At 36.9% G+C, this 19693-nt stretch overlaps 1 protein-coding gene across 1 annotated transcript; it reads left to right on the forward strand.

The window, feature by feature from the left end:
* The first annotated feature begins 18081 nt into the window (after positions 1-18081).
* Positions 18082-19596, forward strand: LOC136061277 (cellulose synthase-like protein G2). Its single transcript, XM_065762023.1, has 2 exons — positions 18082-19098; positions 19582-19596. The coding sequence occupies exons 1-2, from the start codon at positions 18484-18486 to the stop codon at positions 19594-19596; spliced, it is 630 nt and encodes a 209-aa protein (XP_065618095.1). The 5' UTR covers positions 18082-18483.
* Positions 19597-19693: the final 97 nt, after the last annotated feature.

The following is a 19693-nucleotide window of genomic DNA, read 5'->3' on the forward strand; positions in this document are numbered from 1 at the left end:
AAGTGCTGAGAAAGTTTTGCCTCTTCAATTTTACGCGTGAAAGGTGACCTAGAGATTTGGTTCAGGGCCTTGCTCGTAGCGTCATTTCCCACATCTCTACGTGACGAGCTTCGAAACCGCCGCTCATGATGATGGTCTTCTTCATAGGAGAAGGATTCACTGGATGGAGTTCGAGACCTCTGCCTATAACTAACATCCCTTTCGTCATCAAAAGGAACGTTAGAGTTTGGAGAAGCTTGCTTCCTCTTTGCGTGGTGTAACTCTTTTTTTAACTAATCAATCTCCAGCTGCATGCTTTTGTTGTTCTTTGCATGGGAGATATGACTCCCCTCGCAAAGTTGATTCCTGTTAGGGTGTGTGGTGTGGATACTTTCTTCACGGTCACCTCTCTACTCAAGGTTAAGAAAATGGTCACCATGCTGGGATCCTCTCGACTCTACTTGTTGTGGATTTGGTTCTGCCATAGTTAACCATTGTTTTCAATATCACACAAGCTCTTCCCCACAGATGACGCCAATCGTAAGGTCACAATTTAAGGCCCAAGCCCCAAAGAAGAATTGGATGATGGCCCAATGAGCCCAATACAATAAATTTGTAGAGAATGGGTTAAAAAACTAGGCCTTAATGAAGCTAATAACAGCTAGTATGGATTTAGAAGATGATCAAATCACTATTTATAAATACAACTTTGATTACTACAGTGTTTCTTTTTTCTTTTTCTTCCTCCCTTCTTTCATGGAAGGTCTTTCACATTATATAGTTCCTTTCAGATCATCTTGACCCTACATTTGTTAATCATCTAAACCTTTACTTGAGTGCATGTCCCATCAAACATCGTCTTTGGCTTTATGTGAGTTGTGGTAACTGAAACTGCATTGTTCAGAGGTCTTCTCCACATAAATGTGGCCAAAAAAGTTATTGCAGTGCATTTAATGCAGTGGTAGCAGCTTTTCCTTTAGATATTTCTGAGTTCCTATCGCTTTTGTACATGTCTGAGGCTCATCCTTATCGTTGAAACTTCCTGTAAGGTCACCTAGATTACCCAAATACAGATTTGATAAATATTCATCGTATCCAAGAAAGAGCTCCTCCTCGGACTATATTGCTCCATTCTTTCCTTATGTGATTCTTAACTTTGGGGTCTCTCCCAATCATTTACTCCTCCTCGGACGTGCCCATGTCCTCAAATAAGGCCCAAGGCCCAATATACAAATTTGGGCTCTTCCCACATATAGATAGAAGAAGATATAATCTAATGGTAGATTTGTCAAAATTCACCTCCAATAAAAAGATATTAAGTAAGTTTGTAGTTTAAAACTACAACTAATTTTGTAACTAAATTTTGTCTCATATTTAATAGTTTTTCCGTACATTGCACAGTGGATACAATGTAAAATTTTAGATTAAATAGTGCATGTGTTATTTAAAAGATTTTTATATTTTTATAAATTTTATATAATGAAACATATAATTTATTTTGCATTCAACAACAATACAAAGTGATGACTAATTTGAACATATAAAAGAATATAATTTTTAAAAATGTACACCCTCATTCCATGGAACCTATGTAATCTGTTATATTAAGTTTAAATTATTATATACATTTAAAATTGTAGCATTTTTTTTCCAAATAAAACTATAATTCCTATTTTATTGAAAATTGAATTTTATAGTAATATTTTGAATATTTATAATTTTTATCGCTTTTTTAGGGCTTATATCTCTAATTTCTAATGCCAATTTTGTTTGTATATTTTAATCCAAAACTATAGAGTTTGGCCCAAAAAAAGAATAAAATTTATACTTTTCAATCCAAAATTTAAGAAAACAGAATTGAATTTTTGAACCCAAAATTGAAAATGAATTTTTGGACTAATATGGACCGAAGTAGAACAAACGGGACCTAACTGGACTGATATGGACAAAATGGACAGAATGGACTGATGTGGACCAAAGTAGACTAAAGTGGACCAAATGGACTAAAATTGCCTAAAGTGAACCAAAATGCTACGTTGATGTAACTCAAAATGATCGTAACAGTAATAAATATTATGCTTCAACTTTTAGATATGATATAGATTTGTAATACTTATATGTAGTAAAATTTGAACTAACTATAGTATCACTGCATAATATATAGGAATTTGTTTGTTATGTTGTTGATGTAAAACCAACCAATCATGTCACTTTCTAATTTTTCTAGTTAATAAACGATATCATGTGTTATTTTTACTATTTAAAATTTTAAATAAAAACATTCATAAGATGCATTATTTAAAAGAACTTATGTTTGAAAAATATTAATTTTTAAAAAATGCTTAAATTAATTCATGTACTAATAGATTTTGACAAAATAATTAAATTAACTCATTTAGTTATTTACTAATATATCTTATAATTGAAATAGACCGAAGTAAATCAAAATGCTATGCTAATGTGGCTCAATAAAAGTATAATAACAATAAATATTTTCTAACTTTTAGATATTATATAGATGTGCTATGTAGGTGACAGTATCAACGGAAATTATTAAGTTTCCAAACTTGGTATATAAGTAGCGGTATCAAATGTAAAGACTAAAGATGAAATATTTCATTTTCACCTCTAATCAGCTTTTTATAGAACTGATAAAGGTGTTTCCGGTTGGGAATCCTGGTCTCTTTTGTGATTCCTTTAATCTTTTGCTTAGAAATATAAACAGAATGCATAAAAAAAAATTGTATTAGTTTTCCGTAGAAATATAATTCGGAGTCATTGAAAATAAAAAAAAAATAAAAAATAAAAATAGAGAGACCATGACAAACAAGCTGAGAAGCATGTAGGACCTCAGTCTACAGTTTACAGATGATAAAGAGATTCTCTTTTCCTTTCACCATCAAAACAACATATTCTCTTGAAAGTCTTACCGAAGACAATTTTTCTAAGATCATACTATGTATCATCATTTTTGTCACATTTTGTTATAATAGTTGATTGTGAATGGTAAACAATTACATTCATATGGACCTATTATATTTCTCCACCAATCATAGTCATTAGTCAACCACATCATAGTGGTTGCACAAAATTATTTATCTAGAATTTCTCTAATGGATAATTAATTGGCTCCTAGTTTCTATTGTGTATTGAGTGGTAAAAGGCAACTATAGCAAGACGATGTAACAGCATACAAAATTCAAATATGGGAAGAGATTCTCTTTTCCTTTCACCATCAAAACAACATATTCTTTTGAAGTTCCTAATGAAGACAATTTTTCTAAGATCATACTATTTGTCATAATTTTTGTCACATTTTGTTATAATAGTTAATTGTGAATGGTAAAATCATAGTCATTAGTCAACCACATCATAGTGGTTGCACAAAATTATTTATCTAGAATTTCTCTAATGGATAATTAATTGGCTCCTAGTTTCTATTGTGTATTGAGTGGTAAAAGGCAACTATAGCAAGACGATGTAACAGCATACAAAATTCAAATATGGGAAGAGATTCTCTTTTCCTTTCACCATCAAAACAACATATTCTTTTGAAGTTCCTAATGAAGACAATTTTTCTAAGATCATACTATTTGTCATAATTTTTGTCACATTTTGTTATAATAGTTAATTGTGAATGGTAACAATCACATTCATATGGACCTATTATTTTTTTCCACCAATCAAGTCATTAGTCAACCACATCATAGTTGTGGCACAAAAATTGTTTATCTAGACTCTCTAATAGATAATTGACTCCTAGTTTCTATTGTGTATTGAGTGGTAAAAGGCAACTATAGTGTCACGATGTTACAGCATACAAAATTCAAATATGGGATAATAGAAAATATTTATATTTTCCACCATATTTTTTTTGTATAGACTATAGAGGATGAAAATGTGAAAGGGTGGAAAGTAAATTACTATTATGTCCTTCTAAAAATTAGAAGGATAGAAAAGTAGAGGGGTAATTTTATACTTTTCTTCTCAATATCATTCTCTTTTATTTTCTTTCCAATTTGGAATAATAATAAAAATTTGTGGACCCAAATAGAAATTTCATTCACCCTATTTTCTTTTCTCTTCTCCCCCCTCTCCAACCAAACAATGAAAAGTCATATTTTTCTCTCCATTTTTCTTCTTCCATTTTCCATGATCTCCATGCTCATCCCAAACAAACATAGAATTAGTTAGAAACTCCTAGAGAGCACTTTTATAATCTATAAATAAAAAGTAAGTTATGAAGTTCATTTTTTTTTTTTGTTTGGAGAGAGAAACAATGAAGTTCTAATTAACATACTAAGTCTTGCACAAAAAATTAAATTAAACGGTAAACTATATATTGCTACATTAATGAAAATTAATTTTTTATATTGGTCGTTAGTCACATCAGCAATTTCCATCCAAGGAATAATGGCAGGGATACAATTGAAAGGTTAGGAACCAAATATATAGTTTACCCTAAATTAAATTAAATTAACATACTAAGTGATAATAGGTTTGATAAGAGACCATTCAATTTTTAGCAACCAAAAACAAAAACCCTATGCCATAAGCAAGGATGGAACCAAGATTGTTGAAAATTATCTTCCATGTTTTTTCTCTAAAAAATAGATACAATAGGAATTTAACCTAAATATCTCTTTACCATTGGATCGACCAAGACATCAATTAATTTATTTTTGGTCTAAACATGATTCAAACCTATGCACTTTATTCAAAAACAAAAAACTTTAACAATTGAGTTGCAAGAGTTACTGATGGTTAATATATATAAAATGAAAGAAGTAATTTTTTATTTATTTCTTCTAATGTTACTATATTAGTTTTTGAACGTCCGTAGTTTTCCACGTCATCATTCTAATATATTTTTAATTAATTTTAAATTCTATAAAAAAAAATTCTCTATAAAAGCTCTTATGTTTACACACTCTATATGAATCTTGGCACGACATTTAAAAAAAAAATAGTAAAATAGATTATTTCATGTATGCACTAAACAAAATTTTCTTATGTAAAAACAATTACAATAAAAGTTTATTAATAAATATCATAATTATAAAATTCTGTAATTAGGGGAAAAAAGGAAGATAAAATCTTACTGAACTATTTGATTATTGACTAGTAAAATAAAGTAGATCACATATGAACTAGGCCAAAATGACCAAATATTACTGTAGGTCGAAATATTTTGCAATTTATCACTATTTGTGAAATATTTAGGGCCCGTTTGGTAAGAGAATTCTAGTAATGTTGTTATTGTTTTGTGAAAATACGTATGGATGAAAAAATATCTGAAAATACGTGTAATATTATTAAAACACTGAAAACTATTGTTTAAACAACAATACCAAACACCCCTTTAACAATCTACCACTATTTTGTAATTCAAATGAATGAAACTCGATTTTTACATATAACACAAGTTTTAAAGTGTCTAAAAAAATGTACCACAATAACACCTGCTGCTCTGTCATTTTTTAATTGAAAAGTTGACGTAGAATTATAATATAAATTTCGAGCTTTTTAAACTTGAGTTATTTAAAAATATAAAGTTTCAGACAGAAATATCAAACCCCAAGACACAAGTACCAAAATTTCCTAGGAATACTCACAAACCCGTGAATTCCCTAATAATATATAAGGAAATGCTAACGAGTTTCCTTAGAGTACTGGTTAATAATCCATTTAAAGAAAGTTTTTATGGGAAATAAAAAAAAAGTAATTAATATTTTGATAGCTTTTTTCATTTCCCATAAAAGTGGTATCAAAATATTCTTAAAATGGATTATTAATGAGTGCTCTAAGGGCACTCGTTAACATAACCCTAATATATAATCAAAACCAACATGATAGAATCCTATAATTTTAAATTAGAAAAAAAGAAGGGCACACCTTTCTTGGCCAGTAGTGTCCCAAATGTGAGCCTTGATGACCTTGCCATCAATATTCGAACTCTACCCCAATAGTAGAGTTGGACTCCAAATAAAACTCATTCCTTGTGAACCTTGAGAGCAGGTTGGATTTTCCCACACCAAAATCACCGATCAAAACCAGTTTGAACAACTAGTCATAATCATCTTCATGTTTGTACACGGCGATGTATCAATCTTCACTTTCTTATTAGTTAACCAGAAGATCCACTCCACTAGCTACTTTTCTTGGGTTGTGTTTTTTTCTGTGTGTTTTCTTATCTTAGGCTGTGGTTGGTTTTTTGTAAATCGAATTTCGAGTGTAAAATGAATGCTGGGGAAAGTGAATTCCCATAAGGAAAATGAAATCCGGGTGTTTGGTTCTGCAATGAAAAATAGTCTAGAAAACGATTTCTGATGTTTGGTACCATTCTGAAAATACTATTTTCCTACAAATTTTTCACATTTTCTTAATCATTTTCTCAGGTCTCAAACAAATTTTATAACAGAAAATTTCAAAATATACACTTAACACAACCAAAAATCAAAATAAAAACATTTTTTATTTTCAAACTCGGTGAGAGGAGGAAGAAAGAGTGAGAGATTAAGGGAAAGAGAGATAGATCGGGAAAGAGATGGAGATTAGGTCAACGAGATCGGTCTTTAGCGGCGGCGACGATCTTCAACGGCGGCAATGAGATCGGTCTTGGGTGGGTCGAGAACGAGATCGGTCTTGGATGGATTGGGTATTGTAGAGGGTGGGGTTGAGAGAAATGTTTCGCCGGTGATGTGGGAGCGACGGATCGGAGATGTTGGAGGTGAGATGGGCTTTGCCGACATAAGGGGGGACCTCGGACTGGCGTCTGTGTGTGGGGTGGAGCTGTGTCTCTCCCTCATTGGTGCGTGGGGTGGAGCTAAAGCTCTCATTGTGGGTGGATTGGTGGCCCTTGTTGGATTGTGGGTGGAGCTCGGACTGGTGTGAGGGAGAGGGTCGAGCTACGTTTGGCGTGAGGGAGAGGGTAGAGCTCGGTCACAACTGAGCTTGGAGAGTACCAGTGATGTTTGTGTGAGAAGCTTCGAGAGAATGTGTGAGAAGCGTAAATCATTTGAAGGTAAATAAGAGCGGAAATGGTTTTATGGGTGAGGAGGCTTATTTTACAGTCAACGCGTAAAAGGATTTCTGTTTGACCCAATTTCTGTAGGTACCAAACACATAGATTGGTGTAAAATATTTTTCCTAAAATCATTTTCAGGCGAAACAAATGCAGCCTTAGTGCTCAGGCTAGTTGGGTATAGCCTATGGTAGCCCTAGGACCCCTTATACGTCCATTAATTTATTCTTTAAAAAAATGATTTTACCTTTTTCAAAAAGAAAGAGAGAGGGAGAGAGAGAGAAAGAGAGAGAGAGGGAGAGAGAGAGAGAGGAAATGGTTTTTGTTTGAAAGGTGAGAAATGTTAAATATATTAGTAGCAATGCGATGTGTTATACCATGTTGCTAAAGTGGATATGTAAGGGGAAGCATAGAATAGAAACACCGAAAATATGAAGGTTACGTAGTTCAGCCTTGTCGGCCTACATCCTCAGAGGAATCCTTTAAGGGCTACATCTTTATTATATAAAAGTGTAGTACAATAACATGTGTTACAATGAGCCATAATATGAGTATATATAGGTGACTAAACCCTAGACTACTAGTACAAGCAGGATTGGGCTTGGACCTATTACATTGGTCGAGATTCATCAATACTAACACGACCCATTTATTAAACGGGTTAGTCATGTCAACCTGTTTATCTAATTTTATCAAAATGAAGAAAAACATTTATGAAAAAACAAGAAAATAAATATTTTAAATATAAAATTCAGAAGTAATGAGTAACTGCATCACAAATACTCATTCAAAACTAAAGCATGTCTCAATATCATAAATAATCCATCACAATATGTCAAAGAAAATAAACTACAACAACTAATAAATTTATATACTTAGGGTTTGAATGGTATATTGGTAAAATTTCATTTAATTAAACGGGTCAGACAGGTCAAATAAGTTCCATAGGTTCAAACCTAACCTAACCCGTTTATCAAACGGGTCTGTCGTGTCAACTCGAATATGACACGAACCCATGAAGCCCTAACCCATAACTTTTTAATTTTGTGTTGTGTCAGGTTCATGGGTCGTGTCCAATTTTGCCACCCCTAATCGGATGTCACTATAATTAGGGTCTGTTTGGTACTAGATTTTTAACAATAGTTTTTAATTTTTAAATATTGAAACACATATTTTTACAATATTTTTTAATTTACACGTATTTCTACAATATTTAAACAATACTAAAAATCTCTAACTAAACGAGACCTTATTTTTAATGAAATGAAACTCAAATGACATGACGGGCTCATGTTTAAAAAACTCAAATTTTAAAATAATGAATTTCGGCCAAACAATTGTTTTTGGCGATTTTGGCCCATGAACCAGCATACATGTCATTATCCTTGATAGAACAATCAAAGGGCTGTTTGGATTTTCAGTTTCCATTACCCATAACTCTATTTCCATCACTCATAACTCAAAATATGTGAGTCCCATGGCTGAATGGTTTGTTTGGGGATGTTTTCAGTTTTTGTTTCCATCATTCAATTCTTTGATTTTTGAGTAATGAGTTATGGAAACTAAAAACACATAAAATGTGTTTTCAAGTTATGAAAACAGAGTTATGATGGCATTTTTGTAAATACACACACATTGAGGGACCTACAGTCAGACGAACATTGTCTTTTTTCTTTTTTTCTTTTTTTTTTCTTTTTTTTTTTTTGGTCTTTCACGCTGGGCCTCACCTTTCTCTATTCTCTTCATCTTCTTCTTCTTTTTCTTTTTCATGCTAGCTTCTAGGTTTGGTGGCATTTTTGTTTTCCCATTCTTTTTCATTGGGTTTCTAGGCTTGGGAAAAAAAAAAAAAAAAAAAAAAAAAAAAAGCACATTGGGTTTCTAGGTTTGGTTGCCTATCCCACATCAATACCAACCTTACCACTGTGAACAACCACCAAACCCCACATTTTGCCAAACCTACATCAAAACCCAACCACCATCGTGGGGTTTGTTGAAGACCATGACTGTGAGGAAAAAAAAAACCCACGGCGAGCATAACGCAAGCCCACGTCAAGTACACCCACAACGGCAACCTAGAAATGATCCAGCAAAAAAAAAAAAAAAAAACTCCATCCTCTCCAAACAAAAATCAAGAACACCGCTAAAAAACTCACCACCAGTCTGATTTTGTCTGATCCAAAAGCCCAGAACAAAAGTCCATTGAAAACGTCGAGGAGATAGCCTCGCCGGTACATGTTTCTTTATGCTCGTCGGCGCCGTTGGGTCGCAATGGAGGAGATAGTGCCGTCGATACATGTCGAAGAGATGGGTGTTGTTCATTGGTGACGATCCTAACGAGGCAAGGGAGCTTCTGAAATTTTTATGGGTTCTTGTTTGGGTTTTGGGAGATTAACAGGGGTGAAGAGGTGAAGGGGAAATGAGAAAAGAGAAAAAGATAGGTCCCACAAAAATCAGAAAAATGTGAGTGATGAGAAGCTGAGTGAAGTGTGCAAAACAGGCGGGGATTAGGAAATTGGGATATTTTAAGTAATGAGTGATAAGTGATAAGTGATGAGTGATGAGTGATGAAAATTGAGTGAAAAATGATAAGTGATGGAAAAAAAAAATCAAACAGCCCCTAATGGATGGCAAGTTTTCATCGGGGATTCTAGCCTTTTACCCCTATTTTTTAAAATACTTGGCAATATGCCCATGTTTTGAAACTATTTAGGTTCGTGTCCCTGTTTCAAAACTCAATTTTATTAAAATTGAGTTTCAATCAAAAAACTAGATTGGTATAAAATCGAGTATGGGGCGATCAAAATTAAAAAAATAAATAAAATTGCATGGAACTCGAGCTCCATGAATTCGAGTTCCATGCAAAATATATATATATATATATATTAAGTTTGATCACCCTATAGCTACGTTCAGATATACCTATAGTGGCATTTTAAAGGGAACTTGAGCTCCATGTACTCGAGTTCTATGCAATTTTTTTTTTATTAGTTTGATCACCTCAAATCTATAGTTGCATTCAGATATACCTATAGTGGTGTTTTAAAGGGAACTCGAGTTCCATGCAATTTTTTTTTTTTTTTTAAAGTTTGATCACCTCAAACCTATAGCTGCATTTACATAGACCTATAGTAGCGTTTTAAAGGGAACTCGAGATCCATGAACTCGAGTTCCATGCAATTTTTTTTTTTTTTAAATTTGATCAGGCATAACTCGATTTTAAACCAATCGAGTTTTTTTTTTTTTTTTTTATTGAAACTCGATCTTGAGATAATTAAGTTTCAAAATAGGGGCATGAACCTAAATAGTTTGAAAACATAGGTATATTGCCAAATATTTTAAAAAATAAGGGTAGAAGGCTAGAATCTCCAGTTTTCATCACCCATAACTCAAAATTGGTGGGTCTCAAAAAGAGAAAGTCTGTTTGGCTGTGTTTTCAAGTTTTGTTTCCATCACTCAATTTTTTAATTTTTTAATGATGAAAAACGTAAATAACTTTTAGGTATTTTTGACTTATGAAAATTGAGTTACGATAACTGATGATGCCGAGAAATTCACCAGTGAGCCATACGATACTTACGCATTCGAATGTAAAACCTGCACAATACAAAGAGAGAAACCTAACAGAGAGCACCGGTGTGGTGCCGGCCAAATACCCTCTGAAGGTTAAGTTAGAACTATTCTCAACTCCAGAATGCTAGAGCAGGGGTAGATTATGCGTACCTTTTTCTTGAGGGTCTTTGGGTTTTTATAGTAGCGTAGGGTCAGACTCCTTTGTTTGCGGAATAAGTCTTTTCCTTATGGGGAAGATACTCATTAATGTGTGTATATTCTAGAATTCTACTCATGTTGGGACTTTACAAACCAGGAAAAATCATGTGTCGCAAGTATTTTCCATTTAAGGTTCCTTAGAGACCACATAATAATGAGCTGGATGCTACGTGGCCGTTCGATCCGTACATGCCACATCTGTCCATGCCACATCTGTCCAGATAGCTCTGTTATGCATAATTTTTCCTCTTCAGTTGCCCCCTTCACCCTATGGGTCCGTGATCTCGGAGTGAAAGGACCCGTGGGGTGACAGANAAAAAAAAAAAAAAAAAACTCCATCCTCTCCAAACAAAAATCAAGAACACCGCTAAAAAACTCACCACCAGTCTGATTTTGTCTGATCCAAAAGCCCAGAACAAAAGTCCATTGAAAACGTCGAGGAGATAGCCTCGCCGGTACATGTTTCTTTATGCTCGTCGGCGCCGTTGGGTCGCAATGGAGGAGATAGTGCCGTCGATACATGTCGAAGAGATGGGTGTTGTTCATTGGTGACGATCCTAACGAGGCAAGGGAGCTTCTGAAATTTTTATGGGTTCTTGTTTGGGTTTTGGGAGATTAACAGGGGTGAAGAGGTGAAGGGGAAATGAGAAAAGAGAAAAAGATAGGTCCCACAAAAATCAGAAAAATGTGAGTGATGAGAAGCTGAGTGAAGTGTGCAAAACAGGCGGGGATTAGGAAATTGGGATATTTTAAGTAATGAGTGATAAGTGATAAGTGATGAGTGATGAGTGATGAAAATTGAGTGAAAAATGATAAGTGATGAAAAAAAAAAATCAAACAGCCCCTAATGGATGGCAAGTTTTCATCGGGGATTCTAGCCTTTTACCCCTATTTTTTAAAATACTTGGCAATATGCCCATGTTTTGAAACTATTTAGGTTCGTGTCCCTGTTTCAAAACTCAATTTTATTAAAATTGAGTTTCAATCAAAAAACTAGATTGGTATAAAATCGAGTATGGGGCGATCAAAATTAAAAAAATAAATAAAATTGCATGGAACTCGAGCTCCATGAATTCGAGTTCCATGCAAAATATATATATATATATATATTAAGTTTGATCACCCTATAGCTACGTTCAGATATACCTATAGTGGCATTTTAAAGGGAACTTGAGCTCCATGTACTCGAGTTCTATGCAATTTTTTTTTTATTAGTTTGATCACCTCAAATCTATAGTTGCATTCAGATATACCTATAGTGGTGTTTTAAAGGGAACTCGAGTTCCATGCAATTTTTTTTTTTTTTTTAAAGTTTGATCACCTCAAACCTATAGCTGCATTTACATAGACCTATAGTAGCGTTTTAAAGGGAACTCGAGATCCATGAACTCGAGTTCCATGCAATTTTTTTTTTTTTTAAATTTGATCAGGCATAACTCGATTTTAAACCAATCGAGTTTTTTTTTTTTTTTTTTATTGAAACTCGATCTTGAGATAATTAAGTTTCAAAATAGGGGCATGAACCTAAATAGTTTGAAAACATAGGTATATTGCCAAATATTTTAAAAAATAAGGGTAGAAGGCTAGAATCTCCAGTTTTCATCACCCATAACTCAAAATTGGTGGGTCTCAAAAAGAGAAAGTCTGTTTGGCTGTGTTTTCAAGTTTTGTTTCCATCACTCAATTTTTAATTTTTTAATGATGAAAAACGTAAATAACTTTTAGGTATTTTTGACTTATGAAAATTGAGTTACGATAACTGATGATGCCGAGAAATTCACCAGTGAGCCATACGATACTTACGCATTCGAATGTAAAACCTGCACAATACAAAGAGAGAAACCTAACAGAGAGCACCGGTGTGGTGCCGGCCAAATACCCTCTGAAGGTTAAGTTAGAACTATTCTCAACTCCAGAATGCTAGAGCAGGGGTAGATTATGCGTACCTTTTTCTTGAGGGTCTTTGGGTTTTTATAGTAGCGTAGGGTCAGACTCCTTTGTTTGCGGAATAAGTCTTTTCCTTATGGGGAAGATACTCATTAATGTGTGTATATTCTAGAATTCTACTCATGTTGGGACTTTACAAACCAGGAAAAATCATGTGTCGCAAGTATTTTCCATTTAAGGTTCCTTAGAGACCACATAATAATGAGCTGGATGCTACGTGGCCGTTCGATCCGTACATGCCACATCTGTCCATGCCACATCTGTCCAGATAGCTCTGTTATGCATAATTTTTCCTCTTCAGTTGCCCCTTCACCCTATGGGTCCGTGATCTCGGAGTGAAAGGACCCGTGGGGTGACAGATTGATTTGGATCCTGGGAGACTTGTTAGTCTTTGACAGGCTGGCCCGAAATTATTTATGGCGATTTATTTTTATTTTTATTTTTATTTTTATTTTTTTGTCTATCCATTTTTTCATGGACATGCACTTCATAATAAAATTTTTTTTTTTTTTGTCCGTCCAGGACTTCATCATTTTTTTTGTCCATCCACTTTGGTCATGGATTTGTTGTTGGTACCAAGTGTGACCTTGTCACCTTGTTGGTTGTCCACTTGAGGTCGTGGACTTGTTGAGGTCTTGTCACCTTGTTGGTCGTCCACTTGGGGTCGTGGACTTCTTGAGGTGACTAAGTGTTACCTTGCCACTTTATGGGTCGTCCACTTGGGGTCGTGGACTTATTGAGGTGACTAAGTGTTACCTCGTCACCTTGTTGGTCGTCCACTTGGGGTCGTAGACTTCTTGAGGTGACTAAGTGTTACCTTACTACCTTGTTGGTCGTCCACTTGGGGTCGTGGACTTGTTGAGGTGACTAAGTGTTACCTTGTCACCTTGTGGGTCGTCCACTTGGGGTCGTGGACTTGTTGAGGTGACTAAGTGTTACCTTGTCACCTTGTTGGTCGTCCATTCGGGGTCGTGGACTTGTTGAGGTGACTAAGTATTACCTCGTCACCTTGATGGTCGTCCATGGGGTCGTGGACTTGTTGAGGTGACTAAGTGTTACATCGTCACCTTGATGATCGTCCACTTGGGGTCGTGGACTTGTTGAGGTGACTAAGTGTTACATCGTCACCTTGTTAGTCGTCCACTTAGGGTCGTGGACTTGTTGAGGTGACTAAGTATTACCTCGTCACCTTGATGGTCGTCCACTTGGGGTCGTAGACTTGTTGAGGTGACTAAGTGTTACCTCGTCACCTTGATGGTCGTCCACTTGGGGTCGTGGACTTGTTGAGGTGACTAAGTGTTACATCATCACCTTGTTGGTCGTCCACTTGGGGTTGTGGACTTGTTGAGGTGACTAAGTCTTACCTCATCACCTTGATGGTCGTCCACTTAGGGTCGTGGACTTGTTGAAGTGACTAACTGTTACGACATCACCTTGTTGGTCATCCACTTGGGGTCGTGGACTTGTTGAGGTGACTAAGTGTCTAAGTGTTACCTCGTCACCTTGATGGTCGTCCACTTGGGGTCGTGGACTTGTTGAGGTGACTAAGTGTTACATCGTCACCTTGATGGTCGTCCACTTGGGGTCGTGGACTTGTTAAGGTGACTAAGTGTTACATCGTCACCTTGTTGGTCGTCCACTTAGGGTCATGGACTTGTTGAGGTGACTAAGTGTCTAAGTGTTACCTCGTCACCTTGATAGTCATCCACTTGGGGTCGTGGACTGTAATTTATATCTGTCATCTTTTATGGACTTGTAATTTTCATCCTTCTTGGATGATCCGTCCACTTTGTGCACTTATAATTACATCCTCTTGGGATGATCCTTCCACTTTGTGAGAGTGTTTACCCTCTTGAAGTGATCCATCCATCTTGTGAACTTTGTAGGAATGCAGGTAGGAAAACATAGTTTTGTCTGAATATTCCTCTTATTAATTAAAAAATCATGCATTTGTAGAAAAGTACTTGCCCCCTTAGGCTTAAAAACATATTGTAGCGGAAAATTGACTAAGTAAAACTAGTAATTGTAAAAAAAAAACTAAATAAACTGGAAAATTAGGGAGCGCTTTTGTTCTTCATATTATCTCTACTGGTAGTATTTCCATAGGTGCTTCGTGTTCTATGGGTATTGTAGCTTTTGCCCATCCAGCGTTTCGAGGCGGTAGGTTCCCTTCCTCTGTCATGGTTCATTGCTCTTCTATGCACATGGTCTGCTGATGATCTTCCATCTTCATCATGGCAATGTACCACTTGTGTGCGGCCACCTGATTTCCTCGTAGCTCTCCAACCCCGTACTCCGTAGGAAACTTAATCATTAGGCGGTATGTTGACATTACCGCCTTCCATGAATTAAGGGTGGGTCGTCCGATGATAGCATTATAAGCAGATGAGCAGTCGACCACAAGGAAAGTCACATCCTTAGTGATCTGCTGAGGATAATCACCTAATGTTACCGAAAGCGTGACCACGCCCAGTGGGAATACCCTCGTACCTCCAAAACCAACCAGTGAAGTAATTGTCGATATTAAGCGTTCTCTATCAATCCTCATCTGCTGGAACGCTGGGCAGTATAGGATGTCTGCTGAGCTACCATTGTCGATCAGCACCTAGTGTATGTTGAAGTCCCCCACTCGTAAGGTGATGACAAGCGCGTCATCATGAGGGTGGTGAAGACGTTGAGCATCGTCTTTTGAGAATCCTACGATCGAGCTCTCTGTCCGTGCTATCTTTCGTACGGAGCCCGTTCGCTGGATGTTATAAACCTTCCTGAGGTATGTCTTTCTGGCCTTCTTGGACGACCCCATAGTTGCCGTGCCCCCTACGATCATTCTTATATCCCCTATAGGTGTTCTGGGGAGCTCATTTTCTCGTCGAGGTGGCTGCTCTTAATGTTGCTGATCTGTCCTTTCCTTGCTAACGAACTTCTGCAAATTTTCCTGTCTAATAAGGGCCTCGATTTGCTGTTTTAAGTCGTAGCAGTCAGCCGTATCATGTCTATGATCACGGTGGAAATGACAATACTTGTCCCTGGATCGCCTATTGGGATCTCTCTTTAAATTTTCGGGAAAGGTCAGGGATCCTTCGTCCTTGATCTGCATTAGTACCTGGTCTATTGGGGCAGTCAACGGGGTGAAATTCATGAATTTCCCTCCAAGGGGCTTGGAGCGTTTGTCATCCTTTCGATCTCAGTCCTGTCGGGCATCTTCTTGCTTCTTTCTTTTTCTTGGCTTTTCGTCTCGAGTCAAAAGCGCATCCTCAGTGTTCATGTACTTAGTAGCCCTGTAGAGGACCTCCGACATCGTTTTTGGGTCGTTTTTGTATAGAGAGAAAAGGAACTTACCCTTTCGCAACCCGTTTGTGAAGGCTGCTACCAGTATCTTATCGTCGGTTTCATCGATCGAGAGTGCTTCCTTATTAAAGCGTGTTATGTAGGATCTCAGCGTCTCATCCTCTTGTTGCTTGATGCTCATCAAGCACGCTGTGGACTTCTTATACCTATGTCCCCCGATGAAGTGTGTAGTGAACTGAGCACTTAGCTCCTTGAAAGTGCTGATGCAGTTCGGCATCAGTCGGCTGAACCATACCCTTGCGGGGCCTTTAAGCATTGTAGGGAAGGCCCTACACATGATCTCATCTGCTACCCCTTGAAGGTGCATTAGGGTCTTGAAGGTCTCTAGGTGATCCAGTGGATCCTTTACTCCGTCATAATTATCTATGTGCGGCATGTGAAATTTATGAGGTAGAGGAAAGGCATTGACGGGGGCAGTGAATGGTGAGTCGGTTCTGTTGACTAGGTCGTCAAGGTCGCTGGATACTCGTCCTTTGAGAGCGTTCATCATGACTTCCATCTGTTCCTTCATCGCCTGCATCTCTATGAAAATAGAGGGTAGAGCCGCGTCCGTGAGGGATGGGAGGCTCATGTGTTGCCTGTCTAGTCTGCTTGGGGCGTTACTGCCTTCAAGTCTTTCTAGGTTCCTCCTTTCTGCGCTGGTCCCTTCTTGATCTTCTCATTGGTCATTTGGCACTGCATTCTTCTGGCGCAGCTGTTCATCCAGGTCGTGGTTCTGTTTGGTTAGGCGCTCCAAGACAGCAGCGAGAGTTTGGACTTGTCTCTCTAGAGCCGTCGTAGGTGGTTCCTCTCCTTGGACGTTGTTAGTGGTTGCCATACATCAAGTGAGTACCATGCAATCTTTTTGTCCGGGAAACGATAATATGGCTTACGAATCTCAAATGCGTTTCCCACAGACGGCACCAACTGATGATGCCGAGAAATTCACTAGTGAGCCACACGATACCTACGCACTCGAATGTAAAACCTGCACAATACAAAGAGAGAAACCTAACAAAGAGCACCAGTGTGGTGTCGGCCAAATACCCTCCGAAGGTTAAGTTAGAACTATTCTCAACTCCAGAGTGCTAGAGTAAGGGTAGATTATGCGTACCTTTTTCTTGAGAATCTTTGGGTTTTTATAGTAGCGTAGGGCCAGACTCCTTTGTTTGCGGAACAAGTCTTTTCCTTATAGGGAAGATACTCATTAATGCGTGTATATTCTAGAATTCTACTCATGTTGGGACTTTACAAACCAAGAAAAATCGTGTGTCGCAAGTATTATTTAAAGTTCCTTGAAGACCACATAATAATGAGCTGAATGCTACATGACCGTTCGGTCCGTACATACCACGTTTGCCCGTGCCACCTCTGTCCAGATAGCTCTATCATACATAATTTTTCCTCTTCAATAACATTATGATAAATACACACATTTTAAAGGACCCAAACAAGTAACGTCTAGGCGCAACTTTTGATGTCTCCACCAATGCCTCTACATCAGTTCACTGAGATCACTCCAATTTCTTTACACCGCCAACTCCAAACACAAAAGCCTCTGCCCTGCCCTCACCTCCTCACGCACGCACTCACCCCAGTCAAGCCCACCGAGCCCCACCTCATACCCGGCCCGTTTAGCACCACCTGGGTCTCAATGTTCTTGTTGTTTCCCATCCGAGTTCATTGATGTACTACTCTCTGCCCCCATTACAGATATCCAACACACACAAATATTATCCTTTTATCTTCAAGTTCTTTCTTCTCGTGCCACCGGAGAGGGAGAGAGAGAGAAAGAGCGAAAGATTTGAGGGTCAGAGATCCATCTGCTAATCTCTGAGCAGAGAGAGAGGCAAAGAGAAAAGGTTGTGGCTTTTGATTGTGAGAAATAAAAGCAAAAGCAAAAGCAAAATTCGCAAACAAAGGGAGAGGAAAAGGACAAAAGGAGGTCAAGGTGTCTGCTTTTGATTCATTGGCTCCACAATACAATGGATTCACATCACACAACGTTTTTTTAAAATTAAAAAAAAAAAAATTTCATATTTACAACCGGTCAGGCACTACTTGGTGAGTTGACTCAGCTTATTTGGACTCTGTTTTTTTACCATTGATGGACGTCGAGCGTGCGAGACGAAGTGGAGAAGAAATGGGATGGTAAAGTGAGGTATAACTGGTAAGTGGAGTTAATAGGGACGGGTAGGGGGTCAGGTTCACTGGTGAGCTCAGAGTGTGTGGGTCCTATTTTTTTAGATATTTTTAGTTGAAAATATAAGTGATTGGTGCCAACTAGCTGAGTGTGATCTTTCATCATTATTAGGCGATAGAAAATGAGTAACGGAGTGATAGGTGATAAATGCTACACTTTTCTTCTAAGCTGAAGTTACTTGAATGTATCCTATCTTAGATATTATCCCTGCACACGATACTTTACCACCACAAAAATGGAGGATCTGAGGCTGAGAGGGTTCAACACAAGTTCCACAACCTCTACCCCTCCCCTTCACACACTTAGACACGCACGTCGCACAACCTTGAACCATGTGTTTATGGCAGTTTACATTTGTGCTATCTTAGCCCATCTTTATCACCATGCACACAAACTCATCCAATCAACCACCTTAGCCTCCTTCTTTATCACCCTTTCCTTGTTTATCTCTGATATTATCCTTGCCATCATTTGGGTCATGCAGCAATGTTTCCGAGTGGCCATTGTTTATCGCAGTGAATTCCCTGAAAACCTTGAAAAGGTCATGAAGAAATCGGATTTTCCAGCACTAGACATGTTCATTTGCACAGCAGATCCGTACAAGGAACCACCAATAAGGTTGGTGAGCACAGCCTTATCAGTCATGGCTTATGACTATCCAACAGAGAAGATTTCGGTCTATGTATCGGATGATGGTGGTTCACAGCTCATTCTCTTCGCTTGTATGGAAGCTGCAAAGTTTGCAAGTCATTGGTTACCATTTTGTAGGAAGACGAACATAATAGACAGAAGCCCAGAAGCCTATTTTGCATCAAAGCACTCATGGTCATCTGATGCTGAAAAGATTAAGGTAATAGTAGTATTTAGTAGTTCATCAAAAAAATAATATTTAGTAAAACCTTTGGGTCAAAAGGCCAAAACTTAGTTATAATTTCTTAAATATTTATAAATTCAACTATATGTGATTCTATTGACAATATTATCTTACATAAAGATAATTTGTTTGAAAGAGAGTTTTATATAGTTTTTTATTATCAAAACAAGGTATTGATCGATTTTTGGTATAAATGGAGATTAAATATCATATTTCTTATTTAGTCATAAATTTTTTTACTAATTAAGTTAACTACTTCAATATAAATTAAATTAAACATTTGATCCTATTAATCATATTTAAAATTAATTATTAAATCTAAATTACACAACTCAAGGGAGTGGATCTAAGTTTAGCCCAATTCTTTTTTGATAAACTCATATTGAGCTAATTAAATTTTCCTAATACGTACCTCCCCCTTTTTTCTCTAGCCAAATTCTCTTTTTCTTGATGAATTAGATTCATGTTACTTAATATTAAGCGATATGAATTATATCCAGACATAATTCCTGTGCAAGTCTTGATCAAATTTCCCAGTGTGGATCATTTGCTCATCCCAAAGAAATTCCTC

This window comes from Quercus suber, unplaced genomic scaffold (assembly GCF_002906115.3).
Source record: "Quercus suber isolate HL8 unplaced genomic scaffold, Cork oak 2.0 scaffold_439, whole genome shotgun sequence".
In the NCBI taxonomy this organism is placed as follows: Eukaryota; Viridiplantae; Streptophyta; class Magnoliopsida; order Fagales; family Fagaceae; genus Quercus; species Quercus suber.